A 27948-nucleotide genomic window follows, 5' to 3' on the forward strand; every position below is an offset into this window, starting at 1 on the left:
AAAAATATGTGATTGAAAGGAATGCAGTGTGATATAATGTCTAAAAATTGTGAACTACCTCAAGATCTAATAGTTCTGTGATATCTGAAAGATTCACCACGTTTCTCTCAAAAATTTCAAATATCCTAAGGTGTCTCTTTGAGTTCACTAGGGAGCAAAAGCTACCTCAGTTTGGAAACTATAGCTTTATACTATCGCAAAACCAATTTTCAAATATGAATGGTTTTTTAAAATATGTGTTTATTAGACAACACTCACAAATTGTTATTTAACTTTTATTAATTAGTATTTATTTATTACTGACAATGACAAAGTCTTTGACAAATTTCTCCTTGTAATTTTGTTTTATGTGTATCTGTAATTTTTGCTTTTTATATACTCGGGCATATGTTAGTAGGCATATACAAGTTTAGAGTTATTACAGCTTCTTAGTAAATTGTTTTTAATCCAAAATTAAGTAACAACTCCCCCATCTGAAGGAAAAACATCCTATAGGCCAAAATATCCTAGGGCATGAAAATCACACTTCATGTATATATTTTAACAAAAAATATGTACAAGTCAAGGAAAGATAATCCCTGCGTAGGTTTCTGGTGATTTGATTACTCATTCGAGGAGGCTTCATGAAAACCTGTAACTTAATTCTGTCCCTTTACTTGACAACTTAGAGATTTTCACCCTCCTAGAGACCATATTACAATAAATTCAGCATCTATAAAAGATATCTGTTCTTTTGTGAAGTGGAGGGAAGTTCAGAGGATACGGTAACTAGCCTAGTTCCAACATTCACCTTAACTCCACACACAGATTAGATCCATTTCTTCAGTTACTTTAAAAACCTATTATATTATCTACATATGTATCTAATCCTTTTAGATCTTGTGTTTTCTGAACCACACGGAATTGCCACTCTATAGGTCAAAAAGGTTAATATGGGTAATTTCTCATGACTCAACCTAGTATTTTTTGAGTTAATAAATTCTGTTATTTCTACCTAATGTTCTTTTTCATTCTCAAATTTCTATTTCCATCTTAAAAAGCAGTTTGCAAATCTAAACCAGTCACTTCTTATACATGTTATGAAAAGGACAGAGAAATATTTATTAGGCCCACTTCAAATGTGAAATAAGTAAATTTGTTTTTATCTAGCAATACCCTCAATGTCTTAAAGCCCTATCTAGTTTTAGTTCCTGTAATACTAAAATCCTTATTTTACACATGAGAAAATGGAGACATAGAAAACCTGGTTAAATTAAATTATATACCTAGGAAATATCACTCAGGATTTCAACGCAAGTCATGGCTAGAGACTGTTTCTTAAATATGTTCTACTGCTTGTCGTTTTTTCTTTTCTTGAAGTACTCAAACCCTGGTTGCACCTTAAATGCTTCCAAATTGGAAGGAAAAAATGCTCACGACATAGCCCTTTCCTCTCAATGGTAACATTTTTGAAACGACAATAGTGCTGGGGTGGTTACATGGATACTCACCCACAAGTTTTATATGTTATATTTACATTTTGGGCACTCTGCTCAGTGTGTTATACTTTGATTTTAAAATTAAAAAAAACAACAACCCCACTACTGGTTCACCAATAATGTAAAAATCTGCCAGCCTAACACAAATTATCCTGCAGGATCATTTAAATGATCTTATCAAATGGCCGTTTTTATGGATTCTAATTTACTAATTTAGGTTTTTTAAAATTGAATTTTTTATTGAGATAATTATAAATTTGCATACAGATGTAAGAAATAATGCAGAGATTCCATGTACACTTTCCCCAGGTTCCCCCAATGGTAACATTTTTCAAAACTATAGTACAGTCATGTGCTGAATACCGTTTTGGTCAACAATGGACCATACATACGAAAATGGTCCCATAAGACTGCAATGGAGGTGAAAACTTCCTATCACCTAGTGACATTGTAGGTGTCGTAATGCAATGTAGTACTCATGTGTTTGTGGTGATGCTGATGTAAACATACTGTACCGCCAGTTACATAAAAGTATAGCACATATAATTATGTATAGTACAAAATACTTGATAATGATAATAAATGACTATGTTACTGATTTATGTATTTACTATATTATACTCTTTATTGCTATTTTAGAGTGTACTCTTTCTACTTATAAAAAAAGTTTGCTGTAAAACAGTATGCCCTGTTACACTAACAGCAGCCTCATACATCGTGTTTGACACGTCTCTTGACTGCATCATTTTCTCTTGTGCTTCATTTAATCTCCTGTTGTTTTATACAGAAGCATGCTGTATAGGCTTGTAGCCTAGGAGCAATAGGCTATACCACATAGCTTAGGTGTGTAGTAGGCTAAACCATCTAGGTGCGTGTAACTATATTCTATGATGTTTGTGCAAAGATGAAATCCTCTAAGAACACATTGCTCAGAATGTATTCCCATTGTTAAGTGGTGCATGACTATATAATATCACAACCAGGACACTGACATTGATATGATCCACTGATCTTATTCAGATTTACCATCTTACTTGTATTTATTCTATGTGTGTTTATGTATATTAAGGTCTACACAATTTTGTGTATATGTATCCACCATATATGTATATGTTCAGTATCAGTAGTCAAGATATTGAACCATACCAAAAAAGGAAGACACCCTCCTGTTGCCCTTTTGAAAGCAAAACCATCTCCCTCCCACCTCCCAACCCCCGAACCCCTGGCAACCACTAATCTGTCCTCTGTTTCTAAAATTTTATCATGTCAAAAATGTTATATAAATAGAATCATACAGTATAGAACCTTTTTTTTTTTTTTGTGATGGGCTTTTTTTGCCCAGCATAATTCCCTGGAAATTCAAACAAGTTGTTGCTTATATCAATAGTCTGTTCCTTTTTACTGCTGAGTGGTATTGCATGGTACGGACATATACCACAGTTTAACTATTTACCCTTTAAAGGACATCTGGATTATTTCCAGGTTTTGATATCAACATTCATGTTCACGTTTTGTAGGAACACCCATTTTCATTTCTCTGGGTAAATGCCTAGGAGTGTGACTGGTGGGTTGTACAGTAGTTGCATGTTTTCCAGAGTGATTACACCATTTTACATTACCACCAGCACTGTATGAATGATCCAGTTTCTCTGCATCCTTGCCAGCATTTGGTAGTGTCACCATTTTAAAATTTTAACCATTCTGATAAATGCTTAGTTGGTTTTAATCTGTATTTCCCTGACTGGCATGAATAATCATCATCATAATGATGATTTCCATCTGCATAACTCTTTCAATGAAATGTCTCTTCATATCATTTGTCCATTTTCTAATTTTTTTTTTTACCATTGAGCTTTAAGAGTTCATTATACAGTTAAGTCCTCCCTTAACGTCAATAGGTTCTGCAACTTTAAACAAAAAGACATATAATGAAACCACTTTTATCACAGGCTGATATAAGTTCCTGTGGCATCTCATCCATGTTACAGTGAAACAACGCTGAATGAAATGAGGTCGGATAAAATGACTCTGAACAAAACCAGTATTATTTGAGCATCTGCTGTATATGCTGGATGCTAGTCCTGCACTGGATATGTGGTTTTCCTCCAGTTTCTAGTCTGTCTTTTCATTCTCTTCACATGGGCTTTCGAAGCAAAAATTTTAATTTGTTAATATCCAATTCTCCTTTTTTGGATTATGCTTTTATCGTCAAGTCTATGAACTCTGCCTGGCTCTAGATCCTGAAGATTTTCCTTCATTTTTTTTCCCCTAAACATTTTATAGTTTTCTGCTTTACATTCATGGCTAGGATCCATTTTGTGTGTGTGTGCTTTAAAATAAGGTGTGAAATTTAGGTTGGTCTTTTTTTTTCCTTTTTTGTTTATGGATGTCAATTGTTCTAGTATTATTTGTTGAAAAGCTATCCTTCCTCTACTGAATTAGTTTTGCACCTTTGCCAAAAATCAGTTAGGTGTATTTGTGTGGGTTTATTTCTGCGTTCTATCTTCTGTTCTACAGATCTATATGTCTACCTTATTCCAACACCATGCAGAATTCATTACTGTAGCTTTTCTGTAAGCTTTAATATTGGGTTGGAAAACTGCTCCTATTTAATTCTTTGTCAGAATTATTTGAGTTCTTCTAGAGCCTGTGACTTTTCATATACATTTTAAAATAAGCTTGTCTATGTCTTCAAAAATCTTGGTGTGAATTTGATAGGAAATGCATTAAACCAACAGATCTATTTAAGAATAGGCATCTTTACTATGTTGACTCTTCTAATCCATGACCGCAGTATATGTCTCTCCATTTACTTAAGACTTACTTGATTTCTTTCATCAGCATTTTATAATATTCAGCATACAAATCCTGTACATGTTTTTTAAATGTGTACCAAAATATTTGCTTTGGCGTGACTATAAATAGCATTGTGCTTTTAATTTTGGTTTATGCATGTTCACTGTTAGCATATATAAGTGACTGACTTTATATGTTGATCTTGTATTCTGTGGTCTTGCTGAAGTCACTTAGTAGTTCTAGGAACTTTTTTGTAGATTCTTTGAGACTTACTACATAGAAAACCATGTTATTTGCAAATAGGGACAGTTTTATTTCTTCCTTTCCAAACTACATACCTTTGATTTCTTTTCTTGACTTATGACACTGGCTAGAACTTCCAGCACTAGGTTAAATAAGAGCAGTGAGAACAGACATCTTTGCCTTGTTCCTGGATCTTAGAGGAAAAGCAGTGTGTTTCACCATTAAGTATGATGTTAGCTGTGGGTATTTTGCAGACGGTCTTTATCAAGTTGAGGTAATTTCCACTATTTCTAATTTGTTGAAAGTTTTACCAGGAATGAATATTAGATTTTGTCAAATGCCTTTTCTGCATAAATTGATGTAATCACATTATTTTTATTTTTATTTTTTTGCTTATTAACATTGGGATTTTAGACTATGTCAAAAAAAGAGATACTTTACTAAAAAGTCAAACAACTAAATCAAGTGCCAGACCTGATCAGTCAAGTGGGACATTTTGGTGTTTTTCTTTATGTAAAAACATAACCTCCCCCACCTCAGGTCAAGTGAAAGTAAAGTCTTATTAGAATATCTGACTTATCAATCAATCATTAAGAGAAAATTATATCAAATTTAATATACCGAAGTTAAAAATGCCAGTGACAGGCTTTGCACTGATTTTCAACTTATGAGGCATTATTCATTGAACATTTACATTTCAAGTATGGTCCTTGGACTGGCTAAAATTCCTCGAACTATTTGTTACAGGTCTGCCATAAGATAAGGAGCTCAATGCTAGAAATCGATTGTGAAACTAAACATACTATTTAGTTATGTTATTTATTTATTTAAGTAGAGAAAACTTTCTTGGTAAAGGAAGGAATGTCTTGTTTAATAATTTGATACAAGTCCCCTAACATGTCACCGATCAGAACTTTTGAGTAGCACTGCTCTATATCTAAGGTATTTTTCTTAAGACCTCAATAAAGGTTTTAAATATAAGCAAAATTTTAAGATATTATAATTCAATTCAATTCCTGAATATTAGCATTTAATGAGTACCAATGACATGTCTAGAATCTGACTAGGTATTTTGGGATGGGCTGGGAAACTTGGGAGTATTTGGGACAGGAGATGGGAAATGTGTGTGGTTATTTCTTTCACTTCAGAAGCTTACGATCTAATAAAAATGGGTAAGCTCATCTATGAAACACTGGAGACTAGCTTTCTTTTCTTGTATTTTCAAGAATCTCAATGTCAGTAATAACACTGCGATTTTCTCCTCACTGGATATATAAAAATAGCAATGCTGGAATCAGACACTGATGATAAACAGTGGAGGAATCCTCTCTTGAAGTGCTCTCCACACCTCTACAGAATCATATCAAAACCAATTAAGCTCTGTCTGAAGTTTAGGAAGGGTTCACTTTCTGCTGCTTACTTAGGGAAATATGAAATATGAAATAAGGAACTGCTTGAGATTTTAGTTAATTTTTTTTGGCCCTCCAACAAGGATGTTTTGGAACTAACTGTGGTAACTGGAAAGGAAACAATGTTATCCAGAAGACAATAAAAGAATTAAGATGTCTCCAAGGTAACCAGGTGGGTATTAAAAAAGATATGCTCTGAAAAGCAAGAATTTTTAATTCTACAAATACAGAACAACACAACTATACAAGAAGGAACAAATAACCAAATATAAGTGAATAGCTTTCGTTTATAAGCATATTAGAAGGGCTACAAAACTTAAAACAAGGGGAAAATTCTGGATAATACCAGGTCCAATATAAAGTTTTATAGTTGTATTACAAGCATGAAAAGTTAAGGAAAAATAAAAGCCCACATCTGGAAACAGCTGGTGTAATGTTAACAGATGACAATAAATACTTACTTAATTCCAATGTTATTGTTATTGCCTCTATTAAACAGAATGATCTTCACGTGAAGAATGAAAAACCAGACACTAAAGGGCATATACCATTCTATTTATATAAAGTTCAAAATATGCAAAATAATTTATTGTGTTAGAAATAAAGATAATGGTTACCTTTGGGGAAAGTAGTAACTGGAAAGGGGCATTGGGATACAGGTAATGGTCTTTTAGAATCAGGAGCTAGTTACACAGATGTGTTTACTTTGTGAAAATTCACCAAGCTGTACACTTAAGATGTGTTGACTTTTTTTGTATGTATTTTATATGTTAATAAAAAGGAAAAAAAAGAAGCTGAGTACAACATGTCAAGATTGACAAGAAGCTCACCTTACTTTATTTATTAGTCTAAGGCTTAGTTCACTTCTCTAGTCCAAATGACTGAAGGATATAAAAAAAGTTGAAAATATAATTGCCAAATCACTATTGTTAATCTGTAAGTATTCATGAAAAAGTTAAGAAGTTGAAAGAACACTGAAATTAGCAGATATTTTTTCAAATTTGATTAAAAATGATGGAAAATGAATACAGGAGATGGATTTCAGGAACTATACACAATATCAATGAGCACAACATCAATACCAGGCAAAAATACATAACAAAGCCGATATTAAATACTTAGTAAGTAAATAAATGCACAGGTATACTTAATTGTAGTGACTCACTGAGAGAGTGTATTCTCAAAATCAAGACCTTCCTTCTAAAAATGAAAAGTTTCAAGATGATAATTTAATACAGGAGTTTCAGGAGTAAATTAGATAAAAAAAAAAACGATCTAATCTAAGACAAAAACAAAGATTTAGAAATAAACTTCAATTCCATTTTAAGTGTACATGTATATAGAGAGAATTAAGTATGTATATTTCATTGACCGGCAGTTAAAATATTTGCTTCAAATAAAATGTGCTTTCATGAAAACACAATCTGATGAGGATAACTCTAAAGTCTTCCAAAAATAAGGGAAGAAAATATGATATATTTTAACGGTAGTTGCATTTAATTGGTAAAATATTAGTATGGTTATTCTACTTTTATTTATTTTTCTAAAGTATCTTTAGCAAGTATGTATAACTTTTACATGAAGAAGGTGGAGGAATCTGGTCCAGCACACAGCCCACAGAAAGAGGATATTAAGAAAAAAACTAAAGAGTATCTAACTTCACAAGATGTTTTGAAAATTTCAACGATAATAGTAAAGTACTTTATATAATACCTAGGACTTCAATAAGTGGAAGCTATTATAGTTATATGCTATTATAAACTACTTAATGATATATTTTTTGCTGTGTGGTTTTTGGGATGACTACTAATTTGCTATAGTATTTTCATTATTCAAATTACATAGAATTTTAAAATCAGAAACAACTACTAATTTTTATTAAATGCAAATTGCCCTTACCTTTCGCAGTTCAACTGTCACTTCATTTCTGTGTCTTCGCATTGTCTGAAAAATAAAAATTAAAATTACATAAGTATGTAAATATTGATCCTACTAGTGTACAAATTTAAGATTAAAATTTTTTTTCAAGTAATTTGTTCAAGTAATCTGTAAGGATTGATTAGTTTTAGACTTTAAATAATAAACTACAGGAAGTTAAGTCAAAACTTCTGTCTATTTTACTGGATAGCTGTTTGTTAATTTTGTAGGGAGCAGAGGTGGCTTCCTAGGATCCATTCTCCTTTCCTAACTGCACCTGAGTTTCTTTGGGGGAACTGTATACTCTCTTGTGTACAGTCTTGATCGAAAGGCATATTAAAGTATGTCTCTCTCCTAGTTTAAGTAGGGCATGAGACTCAAACTATGAAAACAGAATTCTCTCCTCTGTAACTCTGAACCTTGAGCAAAGTAGGACGGACGGACGGACGGACGGAAGGAAGGAAGGAAAGAAAGAAAGAAACCCCATACAAGACCAGGTAGTGAATAATGCCTATATCTTGGACTTTTTCCAGTTCTACGGCGTCCCTATTCAATTCTATGAACTACCTCTTATGGCTTTAAGTCAGCATAACTGGTTTTTGACATTTGCAACCAATGAATTCTATCTCAAATGATTCATATTTTTAAAAAGTAAACAACTTACTGTTATGACCTTAAAGCCACATGAAAATAAAAATTAAGTTTGGGAAGATATTTTGTATCAAAAGGTAAAGAAGTATCCTTATTAGGAATTACTGAAATGATTAGATAACCCCTCTCACCTTGACGTATTGATATGATGGATTATTTTATAACATATGTAAGTTGGGTAAAATTCTTACATTTTTTGGAATAAAGGCTACATAACAGTTACATGGTTATGGTATATTATTATTTTAATATACTGCCAGATTCAGTATGCTATTTTATTAAACAATTCTTTTGTTACAGTATCTCTGTCAAGTTTTCTTAAACTGTAGTGATACAATTATCCCTTTTTAGGGAAAAAAAATTCCATGGAAACCAAATTATAAAGTTTGATAAATATGTGGAAATATTAATCTATATATAAGCTTTTGCTTATATATAGATATATATTAAATGTAAATAATATTGCCAAACAAAATTCAAATTAGTAGCATTTATTTAATGTGATGGAATGATGCACTGATACAGCTATTATCACCAATAGGGTTCAACAGTAGAAAGAGAGCCTTGAGTCTAATTCTATATTTAATATGCTTCTATATCTTGACCTCAATACTATTAATAATGTTCTCTGTATACATTCATCATATAAAATGGTAATAAATGTTCAGCAATCTTCAAATACAAATACTAGTGAAGCGTTACTTGATATGTCTAAGTTGTCTTTATGAACTGCATCATTGTTAAAATCTGCTATATGAATATCTAATCCAATTGTTACTGGAACTCAGAAGAAAAAAATTTTCATTGCAACAACTACTACACTTAATTATTTACGAATTGTTATAAGATGATGCATAATAAAAAGAAATCCAGGCAGCATGTCCCCTCCAAATATGATCAAGTTACTGCTACAATGCAATTCACTGTAATTAAAACACTTCAGCATGCATGAGGTGGTAACTTAACTTCTGAAGTACCCTAAATTAGAAATCCACACTTCAGAGAGGGTTAGTTAGCATCTGAGGCACCCGCATCAGGAGTTAGCTCCAAGTTAGTAAGTGCTCTGAATGTCAACATCTGAATTTAGACACTGGTTTAATTAGTATAAGAGATACTGAATTTTTTTTTTTCTGAAATGAAATTGTTCTAGATATACGGATTGCCTAGGACTATTTTCCAGGTTCCTTGATTCTTATATGTTTGTAGTTTAAGAGTCCAGCAAGCCCCACTGTGTATCTTCAGAGAAATGTTTGCGAGTCTAGGCCTCCCTTTAATCATATGTCCTCCAAGAAGGGGTCCATCGCCTAATCCTAGTCACATCTTTGTGGTATCTGCTTACTGTTGAAGTTTTATCACAAGGGAGTAGACTAGAGTTTTAAAGGACTAAACTCACAGAATGAACTGTACGACTTTTTGTGATTGCTTGCTAATACATGCTTGTATAAGCAGCAAAACTTTATCTATGACTTGTTTTATTATAATTCACTGGTAGTAAAAATTCTAAAGAAAAAATATCTATTCCCCTCATGTATCTTTAACAGTTAAAGGTCCTCTATTCCTCCAAAAGAACTATAGAGTGTAAATGGCCAAATGGCTTAGGTCAGTTAGCAGTAGGTACTGACTGCTATGTATGATACAAATACCTTTGAGTTGGTCATGACTTACTCTGCTTCCTGTTTGACAGAAAGCAAAAGGCTCCATCTTAGGCATTCTTTTCACTTACATTCTTCTCAAGTGATCTCATCTACTGTCATGTCTTCAATTACTGTTTGATGACCATTCCCAAATACCTATCTTTAGTTTAGCCCTTTCATCTAAGCTCCAAATTTGTAAGTACAATATTCGTTCACTCAACAAAAATTTATTAAATTCATCTGAAACACATCAGGCAATGTGCCTGCAACTAAGACTGGTCATCAGTAAACCGCAGCCTGTGGGCCAAATCTGATGGGTAGTTTTTGCAGGACCTGGCAGGAATTGTTTTTACATTTTACATGATTACATGATAAATGACAGTAAGTACCTACTTAATACCCTTATTTTTGTCTCTTAGTTCCCAAAGCCTAGAATATTTGCTATCTGTACTTTTAAGAAAATGTTTATAAACAGCTAGTCTAGTAGAAAAGACAATAATAATAATCAGTAGTACAAATGTGTTAAATGTTAAGAGAGGAAAGTAAAAACTGAAGTTCTATATTGGAAGGAGTCATGATGAGATGTTCAGAAAAAAGCTCCCTGAAAGATTAAAGTGTGTGTGTGTGTGTGTGTGTGTGTTTGGTGGTAAAGGACAGACTGTCACAAGGCCTCAAACTCAGCATGCTTACAAATATCATACCTGGTCACTCTCAGACTCCCATCCCCTCACTACATACCACCCACCCTTCCACAAGTATTCCATCAGTACAACCATCCAAACAGTTGCGAAACCCCAATCCTGGGAGATTATCCATGTCTACTCACTCTCTCATTCTTCGACATGCAACAAAAAACCAAAATAGAATTCAAACCTTCTACCCCACTGCCACTATTGGAGACTAATCTACCATCATCTCACTTGGATCACTACAATAGCCTCCGAACTAGTCTCCTCCTATGCACTGAATCAAGTCTCCATAATGTGGCCAGTATGTTCTTTTTAAAATGCAAACCCATGTTGTCCTGAATAAAACCTCTTAAATTTATTTCTTAATCTCTTGGAATTCCACCCTCCAAAGTGACCAGCACAGCCAAACTAGAATCCCATGGACAAAGATTGGCTGACAAGGTATCCCCATTAAGTCTAAAATACAAGCAGGGTCTGGTTAAACCATTAACTGTAGGCTCACATGCTATCAGCATGTATGAAGAAGGAAATAATAGGGCAACTGAAGGACTTGATGACTGGAGAACTTAAAACCATGAACTAGAATTTAAAAAGGTTATTTGATAATAGCTGCAAATGGAAGGAATCTTTTGCACATGCCAACATTGTAAGGTATGATGAAGCTAGACTCAAAAACCAGGGGCTGAAGTTCCTTTTCCTAGAGAAAGCCCTAAACTGAAAAGAAACTTCTGGGAGAAGAATCTCAAGTAAGCAAAACACGTACACTTAGGGAAAAGGAAAGAGAGAGTCCAGATAAAAGTGGGTTAGTGAGACATAGCCAGATCTCAGAAAATAGGAAACCATATTTCCTTTTATCACTTTGTAAAAGACAAGAGAAAATAGGAGTCTAGAATGGTCCCAGCTGACCCTGAAAAGTTTAGGAAAACCTATTATAAAATGAATAGAAAAGGACTGGGGTCAAATTCCATGCCATGAGAAATGAGAAAATGAAGAATAGAATATTGATGTAAACACCTGCAAAAAAGCCACACCTACAAAAGAAGTAAAAAGTAAATCCCAGAAAATGATAGAAAACATGAAAGAACATTACAAATTAGAATTAAACAAACTCAGAAATAAGGTGCTAAAAATCAGGAAGAATTTGAAATTAAAGGAAAAATGATTTCCGAAAAAAAATCTAACCAAGAACCACCATAAGATCTAATACACAACAAATAGTGCTTAAGAAATACAGAATGTATAAATAAATAAAATTTTAATCAAAAAGAAATAAAGGTAGAATGATGCAAGTATCATGACGGAGTGAGAAAACCTCTTGATCTCTTCCTTTAAAATACAACAAATTGGACAACTATAATTCAACACAAAAACATGTCTGAGAGATCAACGCCATGAGCCATCCGAAGGTGGGTGAGTTTAACAGGGAGAGCAGGGAAGGCAGAACAGGGAGGAAGGACAGAGATGAGAACTGCAGACATAGTCCAGGCTTGTCACGACCCTAGTGAATGTGGGAGCAGTGGAAAGTCAGGCTGCAACGTCACTCAGCAGACCGGGGGGCAGAGACAGCATTTTGGTCTGAGTGACTAGTACACACTGAGGCTGAGCCCAGCAACAGGGTTGAAGCAGCAATATAAATGCTGGCGGCTGCAGATGAGCAGCTGCCATCACCAAGGAAAAAAAGCCGCAGACATGGAAGTTCCCCCTGCCCCACACCAATCTCCCATACTCAACCCAGCTCTCGCAGACAGGGCAGCAGTGGAGACAAGTCATGAAGGAGTAGAAGCAACATTCCAGCAAAAATGGCCTGTACTCACTGTGGCTATACCCAGTGAAAAAAACAAAGCCACAGACTCAGAAACCCACACATAGCTGTGGAAACCGTAGAGGCAGCTGGGACATGGCAGAAAGTGTGGAGTGGATGGTGGCTTCTGGTTGCAGGAAAACAGCCTAAGAACTCAGGCTTGGAGCCTCATCACCCACCACACTCCACCACAGGGGTGATGCCCTGAGACTGAGGTGACTTGGTCATAGAGGAAATCCCACCTCCTGGGGGAATATGGGGCATTTTCCAAGACTGAGGCCGCACTGCCCCACAGAGATCCTGGAAGTCCCAGTAGTGAAGATAAAAAAAAATTTGTTCTATAGCACCATCTAATGAAAAAATAAAAGATTCCTACTTATCAACCTGCTAAATGGTTAAAAAAGTACTAAAAAAAAAGATTCCAATCTTTCAAATGCCCAAGCGGAGAAACAATCCATTGAGTATCATGAATAACCAAGGTAATAGGGTAGTTAAAAAAAAAAAAGAAACATCTCTAGAAAATAAACTCAAAGACATGGAATACCGTGATTTAAATTAAGAGAATTCAAAATTGCAGTTCTGAAAAAACTCAATGAGATATAAGAAAACTCAGAAAGGCAGTTCAATGAACTCAGGAATAAAATCGACAAAAGGACTATTTTACCAAAGACACAAAACAATAAAAAAAACCAAACAGAAATTCTGGAACGAAAGATCTCAATTAATGAGATGAAGAATGAATCAGAGAGCTTAAGAAATAGAGCAGACCAGAAGGAAGAATTAATGATCTTGAAGATGGAAATCTAGAAATGACTCAGGTGGAAGAAGAGAGAGAATTGAGAGTAAAAAAAAAAAGTTGGAAGAACACTGTAAGAACTACCTGACTCCATTAGAAAGGAAATATGAGAATAATGGGTATACCAGAAGGAGAAACAGGGAGAATGGAATAGAGAGCCTATTCAAAAAATAATACCTAAGAATCTCCCAAACCTATAGAAAGAGTTGGACCCTCAAATCTAAGAAGCTAACAGAATACCTAGTTATCTCAATACAAAAAGACCTTCGAGGTACATTCTATTAAAGCTATCAAAAGTTAATAACATAGAAGGAATTCTCAAGACAGCCAGAGAAAAGGCTGCAACCTATAAAAGAAACCACGTTAGAATATCATTGGATTTTTTTCAGCAGAAATCCTATGTGTTAGGAGACACTGGAATCAAATATTTAAAATATTGAAATAGAGAAATCATCAACCAAGAAAAATATACCCATCAAAGCTATCCTTTAGATATGAAGGAGAAATAAGTTTTTCTCTGACAAATGAAAGCTAGGGAATTTACCACAAGACTTGCATAACAAGAAATGTAGAAAGGAGCTCTTAAACCTGAAACAAAACAGTAAGTAATATGAATAACGGACACACAAAAGCAGGAAAATGTAAAAATTAATGAAACAAAGAGCTAGTTCTTTGAAAAGATAAATAAAGTTGACAGATCTCTGGCTAGACTCACCAAGGAAAAAACAGAAAAGACTCAAATAAATAAAATCAGAAATGAGAGATGTTACAAGGGACACCACAGAAATACAAAAGATTACACAAGAATACTATGAAAGGCTGTATGCCTCCAAATTTGATAACCTAGAAGAAATGAACAAACTCATAGAAATATATAATCTTCCTAGACTGAACCGTAAAGAATTGGAAAAGCTAAACAGAGCAATCAACAGTAAGGAAACAGAAGCAGTCATCAAAAACCTATCCCCCAAACCAAAAGTCTAGGACCAAATGGCTTCACTAGAGAATCCTATCACACATTCAAAGAAGATTTAATACTTATCCTCAAACTCTTTCGAAAAATTGAAGAGGAAATTTTTCCCAACTCATTTTATGAGGCAAATATTACTCTGATACCAAAACCTGGCAAGGACAACACACACACACACACGCACACAAAATTACAGGCTAATATCTCTGATGAACACAGATGCATAAATCCTAAACAAAATACTAGCAAGTCACATACAACAATACATTAAAAAGATAAAATATCACAATCAAATGAAGTTCCTTCCAGGGACTGAAGGATGGTTCAACTTATGCAAATCAATCGATGTGATACACATTAACAAAATAAAAGACAAAAACCATATGATCATATAAATAGATGCAGAAGAAGCATTTGATAATATACAGCATCTATTTATGATTAAAACACTTAATAAAATGGATATAAAAGGAAAATACTTCAATATAATAAAGTCCATATATGACAAACCCTCAGCTAACATACTCAAAGTTGGAGGGCTGAAAGCTTTTCCTCTAAGATCAGAAACAAGACAAGGTTGCCCAATCTCACACTGTTATCCAATGTAGTACTGGAAGTCATAGCCAGAGCACCCAAGAGAAAGAAAGAAAAGGCATCCAAATGAAATGAAGAAGTAAAACTGTCACTTGTTACAGTTGACATGGTTCTATATATAAAAAACCCTCAAGATTCTACCAAAAAACTATTAGAAACAATGAGCGAATATAGTAAAGTTACAGGATACATAATCAATGACCAAAAATCATTGTATTCCTATATAGTAACAATGAAATAGCAAACAAAGTAATGAAGAAAACAATCCCACCTGCAATTTCATCAAAAAGGATAAAATACTTAGGAATAAACTTAACAAATTAAGTGAAGGACCTAGACATTGAAAACTACATGACAATGTTGAAAGAAACTGAAAGACAGTCCATGCTCATGGATTGGAAGAATCAACATAGTTAAAATGTCAATGTCACCTAAAGCAATAGAGAGATTTAATGCAATCCTCATCAAAATCCCAATGGCTATTAAAACAACAACAACAACAAAAAACAACAACAAAAAAATCAGATTTGTATGGAACCACCAAAGACTCCAAATAGCCAAAGCAGTCCAGAGAAAAAGGAACACAGCCAGAGGTATCACACTCCCTGACTTCAAATTATACTAAAAATCTACAATAATCAAAACTGTATTATCATTCCAAGCACATTCTCTGACCATAATGCTTTGAAACTGGAGATCAACCATAAAAAGTGGGAAGAATCACAAATAGTAAATATTATGGAGATTAAACAACATGCTGCTAAAAATAAATGGGTCATAAAAGAAATAAAAGAGAGATCAAGAGATGCATAGAAACAAATGAGGATGAAAGTACAACATATCAAAACCTTTGGGACACAGCAAAAGAGGAAATTTGCTGTGTAAGGTGTAAGAAGAAATTTCATATCATCACAGACTTATCTCAAGAAACAAGAACGATCCCAAATAACCTAACATTACATCTAAAAAAACTAGAAAAAGAGGAACAAATGAAGTCCAAAATCAGCAGACGGGAAGAAATAATAAAAATTAGAGCAGAATTAAATGAAATTGAGAACAAAAACACAATAGAAAAATTAATACAACAAAGAGAGCTGGTTCTTTGAGATTAATAAAACTGATAAACCTCTGGCTAGACTCGCTCAAGTAAAAAGAGAAAGGACACAAATAAACAATCAGAAACGAAAGAAAGGTTACGACAGATACAACAGAAATACAAAGGATCATTCAAGAATACCATGAAAGATTATAGGCCACCAAATTCAATAACCTAGAAGAAATATTCTTAGAAATATACAACTTCCCAGACCAAATCATGAAGAACTGGAAAATCTAAATAAACCAATCACCAGTATAAAAATTGAAATAATCATCAAAAACCTCCCAAAAAATAAAAGTCCTGGACCAGATGGCTTCACTAGTGAATTCTACCAAACATGTGAAGAAGATTTAACACTTGATCTTCTCAAACTTTTCCAGAAAAGTTGAAGAGGCAATACTTCCCAACATTACTCTGATACCAAAACCTGATAAAGATAACACAAAAGAAAACTATACACCATTATCTTTTATGAATACGGATGTAAAAATCTAACAAAAATACTAGCAAATTGAATACAACAATACATTAAAAAGATTATACACCATTATAAAGTGGGCTTCGTCTCAGGGGCACAAGGATGGTTTAACATATGCAAATTGATTCATGTGATACACACATAAACAAAATAAAGAATAAAAATTATATGATCATATCAATTGATGCAGAAAAGCATTTGACAAGATACAGCATTCATAAAGCACTTAAATAAAATGAGTATGGAAGGAAAATACCTCAATATAGTAAAAGCCATGTATGACAAACCCTCAGCTAACATTATATTTAATGGTGAAAAACTAAAAACTTTCCCTTTAAGATCAAGAACAAGACAAGGCTGTCCGCTATCACCACTATTATTCAACAGTGTTGGAAGTCCTAGTGACAGAAATCAGACAAGAGAAAGAAATAGAAAGCATCCAAATAGGGAATGAAAAAGTAAAATGGTCACTTTTTGCAGATGACATGATTCTCTATATAGAAAACCTTAAAGACTGACTAAAAAATATTAGAAACAATAAATAAATACAGTGAAGTTTTCGAGATACAAAATAAATGTTCAAAAATTCATAGTATTCCTATACTCTAACAATGAATTTTCAGAAAAATGAAAAAAAATCCTTTTGCAATTCTAACAAAAAGAATAAAATAACTAGAAATAAACCTAATGAAGCATATGCAGAACTCTACACACTGAAAACTAAAGAACATTATTAAAAGAAATTGAAGAAGATACAAAGAAATGAAAAGATATTCCACGTTCATGGATCGGAAGAGCCAACATAGCTAAAATGACTTCATTACCCAAAACATTATACAGATTTAATATCAAAATCCCAATGGCATTTTTTAAAGAAATAGAACAAAAAAAATCATCAGATTTGTATGGAAGCACAAAAGCTAAACAGCCAAAGCAATACTGAGAAAAAGAACAAGGCCAGAGCTATCAGTCTGCCTGACTTCAAATTATATCACAAAGCAACAATAATCAAAACAGCATGATACCGGCAGAAAAACAGACACATAGATCAATGGAACAGAACTGAGGGTCCAGAAATAAACCTCCGTATACACGGGCAAATAATTTTTGACAAAGGAGCCAAAAACATACAATGGAGAAAGGAAGGCCTCTTCAATAAATGGTGCTGGGAAAATTGGAAAGCCACATGCAAAAGAATGAAACTAGATTGTTATCACCATATACCAAAATTAACTCAGTATGGATCAATATAAGACCTGTTTCAGGTCTTATATTCAGATCGCATAGAAGAAAAGATAGGTACTAAACTCATGGACCCTAGATTTAGAGAGAATTTTGATTTTGACCTCAAAGGCAAGGGAAGTAATAGCAAAAATAAATGAATGGGACTATAACAAACCAGCAAGCTTCCGCATAGCAAAAGAAACCATCAACAAGGCAAAGAGGCAACCAACTGAATGGGAGAATATATTTGCAATCAACGCCTCCAATAAGGGCCTAATTTCCAAAATATATAAAGAACTCAGACAACTCAACAACAACAACAACAAAAACAATTAAAAAATGGGCAGAGGACCCGAACAGACACTTCTCTCAAGAAGACATACAAATGGCCAACAGACATATGTCAAGATACTCAACTTCACTAGCTATAAGGAAAATGCAAATCAAAACCACAATGAGATACTACCTCACACCTGTCAGAGTGTCTATTATCAATAAGAAGAAATAACAAGCATAGGAGAGTATGTGGAAAAAAAGGAACGCTGTACACTGCTGATGGGAATATAAAATGGTACAACCACTATGGAAAACAGTATGGAAGTTACTCAAAAAATTAAGAAGAGAGCTGCCCTATGACTCAGCAATCCCTCTTCTGGGTATCTATCTCAAAATTTTGAAAATATTTATTCATAAAGATATATATACCCCTATGTGCACTGAAGCATTATTCACAATAGCCAAGACATGGAAACAACATAAGTGTCATTTGATGAATGATTTGAGAAAGAAGTGGTACATATGTACAATGGAATACTAATCGGCCCTAAAAAGTATGCGATAGTGACATGTGCGACAACATGGATGGATTTTGAGAGTATCATGCTAAGTGAAATAAGTCAGAAGGAAAAGCACAAGAATCATATGATTCATTCATGTGGGGTATATATCAGAAGTAACAAAAGAATACACAAAACCAACAAACTCACAAAGACAACAGTATAGTGGTTATCAGAGAGGAAGAGAGTGGGGGATGAAGGGGGTAAAGGAGGTGAAACATATGGTGACGGAAGGAGACCGGACTTTTGGTGGTGAGCACACAATGCAATATACAAATGATGTATTATAGAACTGTATGCTTGAAACTTATATATTATTAACCAATGTTATCTCAATAAATTTAACTTAAAAAAAGAAATGAAGGTGAAAATTAGAATGTAAGTGACAATAAAGGGAAGATCCTAAATTCATATAATGAGGAGTCCCAAAAGAAGAAAATCAAAGCAATGAAACTGAGTAATATTAAAATATAAATATTAAAACCTATAACTCAAGAAAAAAAATCCTGAAACTAGAAGTCTTGAAATGAAATACTGAAAGGCTACTCCAAGTACCTGGGAAATATCAACCTAGAAAAATCAATACTGAGATACATCAGTAAAACCTGTGGATTTCCAAAAAGGGAAGAAAAATGCCTCTTAATAGCAGGTCAAAAAAATTTAAAAAATCTAGTGATTTATAAAGTAGATCTAATAAGTGAGTTCAACAAGGTCACAAGATACAAGATAAAAATAGAAAAATCAGTCATATGTCTGTATACTAGCAATGAACACTTGGGTGCCAAAATTAAAAATACAATATCATTTATAATCTCTCGAAAGAATAAATACACAGGTATAAACCTACAAATATATGTACAGGACACGTGTTGAAAACTATACAACTCTGATGAAGGAATTCAAAGATCTAAAAACAATGGAGAGAGACATACTTTGTTCATGAACTGGTTGACTCAACTTGGTAAAGATGTAAATTCTCTCTATAATGACATATACGCTTAACCCAATTCTTTCAAAATCCCAGCAATATTTTTTGTAGATACAGAAAAAAATTATTCTAAAATTTATGTAAAAAGGCAAATTAGAACAGCCAAAATAATTTTTTTTTAAAGAAGAATAAGAGGACTCAGTCTAATTTCAAGATTTATTATATAGCTACAGCAATAAACACTGTATGATATTGGTGGAGAGATATATACAATGATCAATGGAACAGAGAACCCAAATAGACCTATACAAATATGCTCAACTGGTTTTTGAAAATCTGTGAAAGCAAATCAATGCAGGAAAGATAAACTTTTCAACAAATGGTCCTGGAAGAGGTAGATATTGATAGATAAATTGTGAACTTCAATTTAAGTCTCATACCTTATATAAAAATTAAGACAAAATGGATCACACTTAAGTGTAAAACAATATAACTTTTAGGAAAAAAAGGAAAATATCTTTGGGATCTGGAACTAGGCAAAGAGTTCTTAGACTTGACCCTAAAAGTATGATCCATAAAAAGAATAATTGGTAAACTAGACCTCATCAAAATTAAAAAATTTTGCTGAGAAAGCCCCCATGTGAAGAGGATGAAAAGACAAGCTAGAAATGGAAAAAATATGTGTAAACCACATATTCAATGAAAGACTACTATCTAGAATACATAAAGAAAGCTCAAAGCTCAGTCATAGAATAAACAATCAATTCGATTAGAAAATGGGCAAATGAAGAGACTTTTTATCAAGGAGGGTTTATAGATGGCAAATAAGCACTATAAAAGATGTTCAATGTTATTAGCCATTAGGAAAATGCAAATTAAAACCATAATGAGATATTACTACACATCTATCAGAACAGCTAAAACCAATAACTGTGACAACAACAAATGCTGGTGATGATGTGAAGAAATTCATGCATTGCTGGTGGGATTGTAAAATGGTATGGCCGTCTGGAAAACAATTTTTTAAAAAACTAACATGCAATATTACAGGACTCAGCAACTATAATTCTGGACACTTATCCCAGAGAAATGAAAACTTGTTCACAGGAACCTGTGTACAAATGTTTATAGTTGTTTTATTCTTAATAGCCTAAATCTGGAAACAACCCAGGTATCCTTCACAGCCTGAACATCCATACCATGGAATATTATCCGACAATAAAAAATGAAGGAACTGTTGATACAAGCAACAACTTGGATGAATCTCCAAAGAATTACAATGAGAAAAAAGCCAATCCAAAAAGGCTACATACCATATTATTCCATTTATATAACATTTATGAAATAACAAAATTAAAGAAACAGAGAAGATACTAGTGGTTGCCAGGGGGTGAGGAGGGGTAGGAGTGGGAGGAAGTGAGCATGGCTACAAAATGGCAGCATAAGAGATCCTTGTCCTGATGGGAATGTTTTATATCTTGACTGTATAAATATCAATATTTTATTATAGTGGTTGGAGATGTTACCATTGGGGAAAACTGAGTAAAGGATACATAATATCTCTCTGTATTATATTTTACAATTGCATGTGAATCTACAATTATTTAAAAATAAAAGTCAATTTTTAAAAACTTTGAAATAAAAGATACTTCACATCAGATGCTGACGAGGAAGGGAAGAAGAGGTCACAACAAATTTCAGTAATGAACATAATAGGGAATCAATAGATAATAACTAAAAGGGAGGGTAGCAAATAAAGCTAACCACTGTAACAAAAATAAAAACCTTCCAAAATACCAAAAATATACTTAAAAAAATCACAGAGAACTATTTTACATATAGATATACAGGAAGAGGGAGGGAACAAGGTAGAGAGCTCAAGGAAACTATAACTAACTTAGAGAACCATATGAAAACAAATAACATATGTATGACAGAATTAAACTTTAAAAGAAAAGCAATCCCTAAAAATAAAAATATATAAAAAAATTAATGAATTTTAATGTATATCCAGTTGGTGGCAGAGTTAACACTATCCTATGTAACTTTTCAACACAATAATTTGACTATATATACCCATTCAACCCTAAAGTCAAGAGAAGTACAAAGAAAACTCTAAACTCTTTTCAGTAATCCCATTAGTGGTTATTGTGCTGAGATTCTTATTCTGAGATTGCAGTTTGTGTATTTGGAATGAAGAAAAATTAGTAATAATGTGATATTCTAATTCCATCATTCCTGGGGTCAGAGAAAACCAAGAACTTCAGCCTGGGACAAAGGAGATATAGATATACGTATGATAGAAGAGGTTTAATAAAACTCTACAGTCTTGAATTTGATTTGGAAATATCAACGCAAATATCAATTATATGCAAAATATATCTTTTTTAAAAAAAATTCCTAGATCTTTCAAAAATACACAGGAGCCAACTTGAAGGGGCTCCAATTGGTCAGGGATAGTACAATTAGAGTATCAGTAAGAATAATAACTACAATTAACTGAAACATACATATGATTTAATCCAGAACTCAGAAAATGAAAAAAATAAAAACTAACTGGTCATCATTGGAAAGTGCTAAAGGACGACCTCACTGTTCTGAAAACTGATAAGTGGAGAGAATCAAGCACTCGTTTTGCCTTTACCTAAACAAATTTTATCATGGGTATAACCTAACCAATTAACTAATGAGGGAAACTTTCTCTTTAAAATAGTATTCAGATAATAAAGAAAGAATGGTAGAATTATAATATCACCATTTTATAAATCATAGTGAATAACAGACTTAGGCAATGTTCCTCAAGGGTTGTCAATAGTACAGAAAAAAGACAGACACTATATGCTTCCTGAAGGAAGGGAACAGCATCGCCTATGATGCACTCTTGTTCCCTCTGCCCAAAATAATCTAAATCTGATAAAAACTCCAGATTTGACTATGAATTTATAGGAAATACAGGACAGATAAACATTGTTAAATGACACCATAAGATACAAAAATACAGACTATGCACTTAGTATTTTTAATAAAAATGCACAGAAAAAGAGATGGTAAGATTAAAATATTATAGATTAAAAAGAAGACTTCAAACTCATATCAATTAACCACAATAAAGATTTAAATTTTTATTTGGATACTGATCCAAACAAACTATTAAAAATATACTTTGATAGTTTTAAAGGAGTTATTGTTAGAGATGGGTTTGTGTGTGGTGGGGAGAGAAATGTCATAATGACATTGTGCTGATTTTAAGCCCTAATTTTAAATAACATACATTACTCTTAAAAACAAAAAATGTATATGTCGCTTCTGAAAGACCTCATACTTTGCGAGGACATCTGTTACATTTAAACTGGATCTTAACTGTAATAGAAAAAAATACTTTTTTAATGCATTGTTGAACTCATGTAAGTAATAAGGGGGTAGAGGATCCAGGAAGGTTAAATCTAAGTGAAAAGTCATAAAAAGTAAATATGTGAAAAGGAAAGTATGAGGGTAATAATCTAATTCACACTGGGAACAGAAATTAAGTCTTGGACTCTGATCCAGGACTGGAAAGCTAAGACGTCTCATTTTAGCCAGAACCCTCAAGATGGCCAAAATGGACTTTCTCAACGGATGAAAACCTTCTCTGCAGAAAAGCAGTTCCACTAGGCTCTCAGGATTAAGTAAAAGCTACCAAATATACGAGAAAATAAACTATAAAAAGAGTCATAACTATAGTTAATGGCAACAACTAATAAGAATATAGGTTCAATCCCCTTGGAATTAAAACATGAGAATTAAGTTATAAAATATAAAACTACAGTAAATATTTAAAAGAAAAATGGAATTAAAAGTAGCAGCAATCTAGAAGAAATTATAAAAAAGACCAGATTTGAAAAAAAAAGAACCAAACAGAACTTTGAGATATGAAAAGTTAAGTGTTGAAATACAGTACTATAACCAAAATTAAGAACTCAACAGATGCATTTTATAGCAGGTTTGATGTAGTTTAACAGAGATTCAATGAACTGTAAAGCAGGTCAGAAGAAACTATCAATTAAAAAATTTAAGAAGCACACAGATTAAAAATACAGAAGAATAAGCAAGAAATAGAGAGACTACAGTAAGAAGTTACAAAAATATGTTTATTTGGGTTCCAGAAAGATAACAGAAGCATCAAGTAAAAGCAACATTTAAAGAAACAGTGCCTGAGAATTTTCCAGAACTGATGAAAAGCACAGAACCACAGATCCAAGAAGCCCAACAAGCTCCAGGTGGAAAAATAAAAAGAAATCACAGTAAAAATGCAGAGGACCAAAGGAAAGAAAAAGAAGAAGAAATCCTAAAAACAGAGAAAAACATTACTTTTAAAAAGCAACAGACTGAAACCTGACCTTAAAAAATTTTCTATTAATTTTATTTGCTATAAGTGGGCCTTAAAAATGGTTATATTTGATAGGTCTATAACTTTTTCAGCAAGTTATAAAGTATACAAGATTTTTAAAACAGCATATCCCTATATTTGTCCTTCCTAAAGCTTTTCTGTCACAGAAAGAATTCCTGAATCACTTTAATAAGCTATACTCGATGGTTTCCGTTTGGATTGCATTTGTATAATTGACACTTTTTAACATTTCGCCTTTTTAAAAAACATAGGCCCTATATAACATATTGTACATATACGATTTCAGGTGGTTCTAGAGTCATCAGAAGCCTGTCAACCTCAGGTTAAGAATCTCTACAATAAAAATAAATAATTTCAGAAAAGGACAGGATTTAGAGTGATGGAAGTATTCTGAAATTCGATAGCTGATGGTTGCACAACTGTAAAAATTTAATGAAAATCAAACTAACAATGAGTGAGTTGTATGGTATATAAACTATACCTCAATAAACCTGTTTTTAAAAAATCCTCTGCAATGCAAATATTCATATACTTGTTCCTTGGGCTACTGTTTTTCTATGTATTTAACAGAAGCAAAATGTATAAATAATTTTGGGGGGAGGAGGAGGAGGTAGGAGACTATATAAGAACAAACAAAAAATAGCCCTCTGAAGTGGTGATTTAGTCAGAAAACTATAGCTCTGGGACAAAAAACAAAAACAAAAAAATCTGAGGTGGTACTGTGCTGATTTCAAGATTTCCACCAACTAGGTATCCATGTTTCAAGGTATTCAGAAAAGCAATGGAAGCCACAAGGCCGTGAGAAATATCTTCAATGTGCTAAAAGAATATTAACTTCAAACTCAGAATTCTAATAAAGAAATGATAGATTTTAAATACCACCACTTTACAACAGTTAATAAACTAATGGATCTACACAATGACCACCAATGGTTGCTAGTATCACACACAAAAAAGATAATCTGACATTATGTATCACCTAATAGAAATATATAATACATAAGAAAGTGAAAAGCCAATCCATGGAATGGTAGAAAAGACTTGTAGATCATGTATCTGATAAGGACTTGTATCTAGGATATATAATGGACCCTTACAATTCAATAAGACAATTTTTAAAAGGGCAAAGGATCTGAATAGACAGTTATCCAGAGAACATAAACAAATGTTCATTACAGTGGTTACCAGAGGAAAGAAGGAAGGGGGAAAAATAATTAAAATGTTTTTAAAAAACATTTTTAATAAATAAATAAATGTTTAGAAAAAAGAAAAGAGAAAATTTATGCTCAACATAATTAGCCATCAGAGAAATGAAAACTAAACCCACAATGAGATCCATCAGAATAAAATTTAAAAGAAAGATAAGTACTGGTGAGGATATGAGGAAACTGGAACTCTCATACACTGCTGGTGTGATTATAAAATGGTGTAGCCACTTTGAAAAACAGTCTGGTAGTTCCTCAAAGAGTTAACACTTGAGTTACCATATGATCAAGCAATTGTATATATGTAGGTGTATACAAGTGATATGAAAACATATGTCTGCACAAAAACTTGTACACGAGTGTTTAACAGCAATGATATCTACAAAGCCAAAAAATGAACAACATAAATGTCCATCGACTGATGAATGGATAAATACAACATATTATAGCCATACAATGGAATATCATTCAGCAATAAAAAGAATAAAGAACTGACACATACTAATAACATGCAAGAACCTTGAAAACATTGAATGAAAGAAGCCAGTCACAAAAGACCAAAATTATAAGATTCCATTTATATGAATGTCCTGAACAGACAAATTAAAGAGATAGAAAGTAGATTAGCTGTTGCTTAGGTCTATGGAAAGGATGGGGAAATGGGGAGTGACTGCTGGAGGGCATAAAGTTTCTTTCTGTGATGATGAAAATATTCTAAAATTGATTGATGATGGTTGCACAATTCTATGAATATACTAAAAACCACTGGATGAGTGAGTTGTAGTGTACATGAAAATGTATATGACTTATACCCAACAAAATTTTTAAAAGAATTATATAATACCACCTAAAAATGTTTTGGCAAATCGGTCAATCAATCTCAATCAATAACATCAAGCACCTATATCTAATAACCAATTTAGAGAACTGACAGACATACTAAACACCATGGGGTTGTAACCAGCAAAATCCAGGACAAACAACCCCATTCTCCAACAACAACAAGCAACAAGGCAAAAACATGTGGAGGAGTGGTTTGGGAAATGGAGTAGGAACCTATAAAGAGATTTAAGAGACATAGTGACAAATCACAATAAATGGACCTTATATGGATACTAATTCAAACAAACTATAATGTGTTTTATAATGTGTATAAAGAGACAATGAGGAAACCTGAACACTGGATATTTAACAGTGAGTTACTACTATTAATTACGTTTAGCTGTAATTACATATGTGGGAACTTGATATGACAGAAGTAGCACTGCAGACCACTGGGAAAAAGATGGAACTGGGCTAAATAATTAATGATGTGGGGGAAAAATAAAACTAGATACCTACTACATCATCATACAGATAAATCAATTGCAGGGGAGTTTGAAAACATAAAAGCAACACTTTAAAATTTTAAAGAAAAATATTATGATCCCTAAGAGAAGAAAGATTTCTTAAGCAGGACGCAATGCTAAAACCAAAAGAATAACTCAATTTAATTCAGAATTTATGTTCTTTGAAAAATGCCACATAGAAAATGGAAAGAAGCCAAACTGGATACCCGAAGCTTGAATAGTGAATATAAATACCCAGAATGTATAAAGTACTCACACATCAATAAGACAATGGAAAAAAATAGAACAAAGACAAGAAAGGACATTTCGTAGAAGATAAAACAATAATACTCAACATGAAAAGGTAGGCAACCTCATCAATGAGGACAATGCAAATTAAGACAATGAGATAGCAATTTGCATTTAAGACTGCCCAACAATAATAGGTATAACATCACTAAGTGTTTATGAAGATGGAGAGGAACTGGCAAAAAGTCAGTATAATTCTGGGAAAACAATTTGGCAAAATCTGGTAAAGGTAAAAAATACCCAAAGACATAGTAATTCTACCCGAGGGTATAAATCCCACAGAAATTCTTGCATACATGCATGAGATGTACACAAGTTTTTCTGGCACTACTGGTTCATAGCAACAAAAAATAAAAACAAAAATGCTGAAGGCAACTCAAATGTTCATTAAAAGGAGAATAAATAAATTATGAGATATAACAATTATTACTTAGTAATGAGGATGAATTTCTTGCATATATACATGAGACGTACACAAGTTTTTCTGGCACTATTGGTTCATAGCAGCAAAAAATAAAAACAAAAATGCTGAAGGCAACTCAAATATTCATTAAAAGGAGAATAAATACATTATGAGATATAACGATTATTACTCAGTAATGAGGATGAATGAGCTAGAGAAACATGAATGAATCCAGAAATATAATGTAACATGAACAAAGTAAGTAAAAAAAAAAAAAAAAACACTTCGGAAAAGTTTTCTAGGGCTGCAGTCAAGATGGCAGGCTTCATAAAAGTAGGATTCACCACCTTCCACGACTGTTAAAATTACAACCAAATTATAAAACAAACAACATGAAGAACTACTTAAAGTCTAGCTGATCATAACATACATCTGAGGATATAAAGAAAAACCCAAATCTGGTAGGAGGAGCAGAGACATGAAGCAGACTGGACCCCCACCAGCACGATGCAGTTGAGCAGCAGGAGGGAGAGCATGGGAAGGAAGAGCATGGCTGCACAGGGCCCTGAAGGAATGAGGGGCCCTACCCCCACACAGGGGTTCCCCAGCCCAGAGTTCCAGTCCAGGAAAGAGGAGTTCCCACAAAACCTGACTGTAAAAACCAGTGGGAACTCTGGCCATCTGGGTAGACAGAAATAAAACTGAAAACCCAGATGTCCCTTTAAAGGGCATGCACACAGGCTCACTTGTTTGTAGACACTCACTCTGGGTTC

General features: G+C 33.3%; 1 protein-coding gene across 1 annotated transcript in view; it reads right to left on the reverse strand.

Moving 5' to 3' along the window:
* KPNA3 (karyopherin subunit alpha 3) overlaps positions 1-7871 on the reverse strand; it is a 39500-nt gene extending 31629 nt beyond the window's left edge. The window contains exon 1 of the mRNA XM_011370318.2: positions 7826-7871. Within this exon, the coding sequence (XP_011368620.1) occupies positions 7826-7867 (42 nt within the window). The 5' untranslated portion in view covers positions 7868-7871. The remainder of the gene's footprint in view (positions 1-7825) is intronic.
* Between the last annotated feature and the right edge of the window lie 20077 nt (positions 7872-27948).

Source organism: Pteropus vampyrus, unplaced genomic scaffold, assembly GCF_000151845.1.
Source record: "Pteropus vampyrus isolate Shadow unplaced genomic scaffold, Pvam_2.0 Scaffold167, whole genome shotgun sequence".
In the NCBI taxonomy this organism is placed as follows: Eukaryota; Metazoa; Chordata; class Mammalia; order Chiroptera; family Pteropodidae; genus Pteropus; species Pteropus vampyrus.